Here is a 6,000-nt window from a genome sequence, read left to right on the forward strand (position 1 = left end):
GAGAGCTTTCTTAACATTTACTTTAGAATTCTAGAATTTAGTTAGTTATAACATGGCAGACCATGTTTTCTGCGAGTGGGTACAGGAGGTTGTCTGAGGTCGCCTAAACTGCCTTTACTCGCCCTTAAACGAGAGTTGACCTGGGTGACTTCAGTTTCACCTGCCCTGCTCTTGTCAGGAGCTGTGTTTCCCCCTGTCACCATGGTCGCCAGCGTTCCAGCTCTCTGAGAACACACAGTGATTTTGTATCTCTGCTTTTAATTCTCCTAGCAGAGCCACCTAGAGTAGGAGGCCTGTATTTCAGCTCTCTGTCTTTCTGAAGTCAATTCATTCAATAGCTAATAAGCGATTATTAATGTAAAGAACTTCAGAGGAAGCTGTGGAGCATAGACAAAGAATAACGCCCTTTTCCCAGGACCCCATAGTTAATGGGAGAAGACAGAAATGTGGAAGCAATTCTAAAGCAGTGATTGTTAATCCGGGCTGCACATGGGGATCACCTGGGGAACTCTTGAAACCTCCTGATGCCCAGGCTGCACCCCAGAGCAATTAAATCTGAATCCCTAGGGAAGGACCCCAGCATCAGCATTTTGTAAAGCTCCCTGGGAACATCCAGCATGGCTCTAAAGCAAAACAAACCGGGAAGAGGAGTAACAAAATGCTCTATGAAAGAGGGAACCATAGCCATTCTGCATATGTTAATGTTCTCATCCACCGGGTGACTACATTTCAGCCCATGAATGGGGAAAATGTAATTTCTCATTGTAACCACAGGAAAAATGTAGGTCAGTTTGATTGTAGGGCATTTAGAGACTGTATGGTCTGGGCAGTATGGTCTGCAGAAAACTATACCTCTAAAAGTCTCTTGGACTAGAAGGAGATCCAACCAGTCCATCCTAAAGGAGATCAGTCCTGAGTGTTCATTGAAAGGACTGATGTTGAAGCTGAAACTCCAATACTTTGGCCACCTGATGCTAAGAGCTGACTCATTGGAAAAGACTCTGATGCTGGGAAAGATTGAAGGCAGGAGGAGAAGGGGATGACAGAGGATGAGATGGTTGGATGGCATCACTGACTCAATGGACATAAGTTTGGGTAAGCTCCGGGAGTTGATGATGGACAGGGAGGCCTGGTGTGCTGCAGTCCATGGGGTCTCAAAGAGTCGGACATGACTGAGCAACTGAACTGAACTGAAGGGGAAAAGGCCCCCAAAAGGTCAGCCCTAGAAGGATGACCCCCAAGTTATTCCACATGCTCGCTCTCTCCCTTGGAATGTTTGGGACTTTTTTTTCTTTTTTAAACCCCTGTCTTCCTGAAGAAGGGACCTTTCCTCCAGGTCCCTGGCTTACACCTTGGTCTCCTTTGTGAAGCCTTTCCTTTTCTTCCCTTTTCCAAGCAAAATTGGGTCCCTGTTTTTCTCTGCCACTTAGCTCCTTATCTGTCAATTATAATTATTTTAGAATTTCATTATAATATGGCAGACAGCTTATTTACACATTTACCCTTTTACTGGCCTTACTTTTCATTGGTTTTCCTAGCACCTAGCATAGTTTCTTGGTGTACTGAATGAGTAAACAGAGGTGCAGCACTTTTAGGTCCAATCAGAAAAGTCATGCCATCAATCAGGTGAGACCTAGACTCAACAACTCCTCGGGCTGTCTTGTCCCATTTCTTTTTCTTATTTGGCCACACCCCACAGCTTGTGGGATCTTAGTTCCCTGGAGAGGGATCAAACATGCTTCCCCTGCAGTGGAAGTGTGGAGTCTTAACCACTGGATCACGAGGGAAGCCCCTCCCTTGTCCCCTTTCCAGGAGGGTATGTGTGTGTGTGGGTGGGGGTGTGTGTGTATGGCGGGGGTCGGACACACTTGTAAAGCTGCAGGAGGAAGGGACAGAAGAAGGCCCCCGAAGCGCATCAGTGGTGGTGGTGGTGGTCGTGGTGATTTTGAGTTTTATCTGCAGAGTTTTGCTATGAGAGGAAGAAAGAAGCAGAAGGAAGTTCAGAGGCTTCAAAGTGTGTGTGGAACTACAGAAAAGCGCCCGTGCCACCAGCTCCTATTTTATTTAGGCCACAGGCATTCCCCAACAAATTTAGAACAGCCCTTTCCCTCTGGGAATGTTGCTTGTCTCTTGTATTTTTAAGCTTTCAGTTCAGTTCAGTCACTTCAGTCGTGTCCGACTCTTTGCGACCCCATGGACTGCAGCACGCCAGGCCTCCCTGTCCATCACCAACTCCCGGAGTTCACTCAAACTCATGTCCGTTGAGTCATTGATGCCATCCAACCATCTCATCCTCTGTCATCCCCTCCTCCTCCTGCCGTCAATCTTTCCCAGCATCAGGGTCTTTTCCAAAGAGTCAGTTCTTCGTATCAGGTGGCCAAAGTATTGGAGCTTCAGCTTCAGTATCAGTCCTTTTAAACTTTAAATCTTTAAAAAAAAATTTTAGTTTTTTTTTTTCTTTTTTCAGTGTTGTAGGTTTTACGCACATAAAGGTGAAAAGATGATTTTGATTTTGTACGGATGACACATGCATTACAGATTTTCAAGGACAGTGCTAATTTTAGATCTTACGTCCCATTTTCAGACTGTGTCCTGATTTTTTATATGGAAAGTATGGTTGCTAGTCTTACGACTTACTGTCAACCAGCCAGGCATACTTAAAGGTCTTTTAGTTATTAAAATGGCTAGTTAACCTATGTTTCTCTTTAAGAAATTAAGTAGGGCTGCTTCATGGACAAAAAAAGCCTTGAAGGGAACATGGACCTGGCCATTTGTACATCACCCTGAGCTTCAGACTTTTGTTGAATGGGGTTTCTTGGTGAGGACAATATATATTAACATCCTCTCCCTACCACAAATCACTGCAAATATCCTTCAAGGCAAAATGGGTCATTAGGAACTGCCCTTTGACCCCACAGAAACATTTCTTTGTGAGGTGTAGTGACAGCCGCTCCCGGGGAAGGGCAAGAGGCAGAGCCTGTTGCTGGGGCGCCCTCCCCTGTGCCCCAGCCCTGGTTATTATGGATTCGGTGGCTGTGCTTCCTCTTTCTGCTTACTAGATTCAGACCAAATTAAACCTTAAAGATGACTGCAGCCACAGTCACCTCAATTTTAATTGAATGGCTCACAATGATACAGTGTTTTTCCCTGGTAAAAAGTGTAACTTTTTCCCCCTAACTGAATAGTAGTAAGAAAAAGTTAAAATAAAGGCTGGGTAAAGCTAGAGTAGATTACTTATAATTATCTCAATGCCATGAGGTTTCTAGCAGCCTGGTTTTACATTCTTTAGGAGACATCTTGCACATTCTCAGTCAGTGTCATTTTATGAAACAGTAGCAACAGCAGCATCAAACATGTCATCAATAGGTGGCACATCATTTGGGGAAAAATAGGCTGTGTTTTTGTGTCATTAAATGAGCTCCTCCGGCTCACGTGAAAGTGTTAGGTTTGTTCCATGTTCCCCACGATGCTTCTGTAATAGGAATTCTGCAGTAAGTGAGGACAAGGTCCTTCCCAGTAGCCAGCCAGTCTGCATTCGGATTCCTGTTAGCTGTTTCCATAGCTGACGTCTGTGTTTCCATCTGCCCAAGTTTTCCTCCCTTGCAGCCTCACTACTTTAGTGTTAGGACATTCAGGAACTTCTCATGTGCTTCCCAGAATTCCAGCAGTTCATTTGGGGGTAAACCCTAAAAGTGAGCCAGATCTGAGATCCCTACCCCTCTGCGATCCCCAGCACGTGAAGGGAACAAGCGTCAGGAGGACTGGGCTTGCTGTGCGTTCCACCACATTTGACGAAGGTCAGGAGAGAGGGGAGGCCAGGGAGACCCTGAGCTGGGCTCAGCTGAAACAGCCCTAAAATGAAAGAGAAGCAGAGCCAGAGCTTTTTCTGGGTAGTAGTCATGTTTTCCTACCAATGCACAAGTCCTCCTTGACAAATGACAACTGACCTAAGCATCCTAAATCATTGTTAGCCTTAGGAATCAATCCTTGTAACACCATTTTAACAGGAGGCCTCATTCTTCTTTCCTTATCCAGAACTAAGAGGGGAAAAATGAATATGGTTTTTGCTCACAGAATGGATAACAGCAAGCCACCTTTGGTTGTTCCTACACTGCTGGTGCCTCTTCACAACCACAGCTGCGCAGAGACGACCACCCCTCTGCCGAGCCGAGACCTGACGGAGCTCTCCCCAGAGCACAGCTGGAGGAGCAACAGAACAGATCCACAGTACGGACCGAACCCTGGGGAAGTGGCCACAGCCAGCATTTTCTTTGGGGCCCTGTGGTTGTTTTCTATCTTTGGCAATTCCCTGGTGTGTCTGGTCATCCACCGCAGCAGGAGGACTCAGTCCACCACCAATTACTTTGTGGTGTCCCTGGCATGCGCTGACCTTCTGGTCAGCGTGGCCAGCACGCCTTTTGTCCTGCTGCAGTTCTCCACCGGCCGCTGGACCCTGGGCAGCGCCATGTGCAGGGCGGTGCGTTACTTTCAGTATCTCACCCCAGGTGTCCAGATCTACGTGCTCCTGTCCATCTGCATAGACCGGTTCTACACCATCGTCTACCCACTGAGCTTCAAGGTGTCCAGAGAGAAAGCCAAGAAGATGATCGCCGCATCCTGGATCTTCGAGGCGACCTTTGTGACCCCTGTGTTGTTCTTCTACGGCTCCAGCTGGGACAGCCACTGCAACTATTTCCTTCCCTCCTCCTGGGAAGGAACCGCCTACACTGTCATCCATTTCTTGGTGAGCTTTGTGATCCCGTGCATCCTCATAATCTTATTTTACCAGAAGGTCATAAAATACATTTGGAGAATCGGCACTGATGGCCGGACAGTGAGGCGGACCATGAACATTGTCCCAAGGACAAAAGTGAAAACAATCAAGATGTTCCTTATTTTAAATCTGCTCTTTTTGCTCTCCTGGCTGCCTTTTCATGTCGCTCAGCTGTGGCACCCCCATGAACGAGACTATAAGAAAAGTTCCCTTGTGTTCACTGCTATCACGTGGATATCCTTTAGTTCCTCAGCCTCTAAACCTACTCTGTATTCCATTTATAATGCCAATTTTAGGAGAGGCATGAAAGAGACTTTCTGCATGTCCTCGATGAAGTGTTACCGAAGCAATGCCTATACTATCACAACCAGTTCAAGGATGGCCAAAAAAAACTATGTCGGCATCTCAGAAATCCCTCCATCGGCCAGAACTATAACCAAAGACTCGATCTATGATTCGTTTGACAGGGAAGCCAAGGGAAAAAAGCTTGCTTGGCCCATTAATTCAAATCCGCCAAATACTTTTGTCTGATTTCTCAGAATTCTTTCAATTATTATTATGCACCAGAGGTTAAAAATTTAACTATAAAAACAAGCTATTTATGTATTTTTTCAATCAATTTTCTGAGGGAAATGTTTTATTATGTAGAATGCATTCACTATTGATTTTAGTTTTTGTCTTTTTTAATTTAGTTGCTTTTTGTTTTAGAGGAAGCTTTTCACCTTGAGCTTATTTATGGTCAACAGTCCCTTTACTATATTAGTTACATGCATTAAAAAAAAAAAAAAAGAATGCTTTCTGACTTTTTATTTACTATTAGGTCCAAAAAGCATAACAGTCTTTGATTGATGATTTAACCTGATTTTATTCTGTTTCCTTTTTCTCCTCCCTACTGAATTTTTGTTAACTATAGGCTTCTGTTCCAAATCAAATCTCCTGTGTGACACATTTCAGAGACTTGTATTTCTTCTGCTGAGCAACATTTAGGAAGTGTTAATATTTTATATGTTTTTACATTACCTTCTGTCCAGATCTGTTAATGGAGAGCACTCCATATGTTAGAATATACTAGAACTTGCCCAGGTAGCTTTCTGTGATTGAATTTTAATGAAGATGCTTAGGGAAAGAAAGCTTATCGGTTGGCCTATTTCTGTCTCTTTCTGTCTCTCATTCTCATTCGCTCTTAAAACCAGCTGATGATGCCTTGAAGCGTTTGAAGTCGCTGT

The 6,000-nt window shown here is 44.7% G+C and overlaps 1 protein-coding gene across 3 annotated transcripts in view; it reads left to right on the forward strand.

Annotated features, from left to right (window-relative positions):
* The window catches only part of GPR19 (G protein-coupled receptor 19), a 35,750-nt gene extending 30,182 nt beyond the window's left edge, over positions 1-5,568 (forward strand). For all 3 annotated transcript variants that reach the window (XM_019961533.2, XM_070790061.1, XM_070790062.1), the window contains one exon: positions 4,036-5,568. In XM_019961533.2, coding sequence (XP_019817092.1) covers positions 4,052-5,305 — 1,254 coding nt within the window. In that variant the 5' untranslated portion in view covers positions 4,036-4,051 and the 3' untranslated portion in view covers positions 5,306-5,568. The remainder of the gene's footprint in view (positions 1-4,035) is intronic.
* The last annotated feature ends 432 nt before the right edge of the window (positions 5,569-6,000 follow it).

The sequence above is a fragment of the Bos indicus genome, chromosome 5 (assembly GCF_029378745.1).
Source record: "Bos indicus isolate NIAB-ARS_2022 breed Sahiwal x Tharparkar chromosome 5, NIAB-ARS_B.indTharparkar_mat_pri_1.0, whole genome shotgun sequence".
NCBI classification, from domain to species: Eukaryota; Metazoa; Chordata; class Mammalia; order Artiodactyla; family Bovidae; genus Bos; species Bos indicus.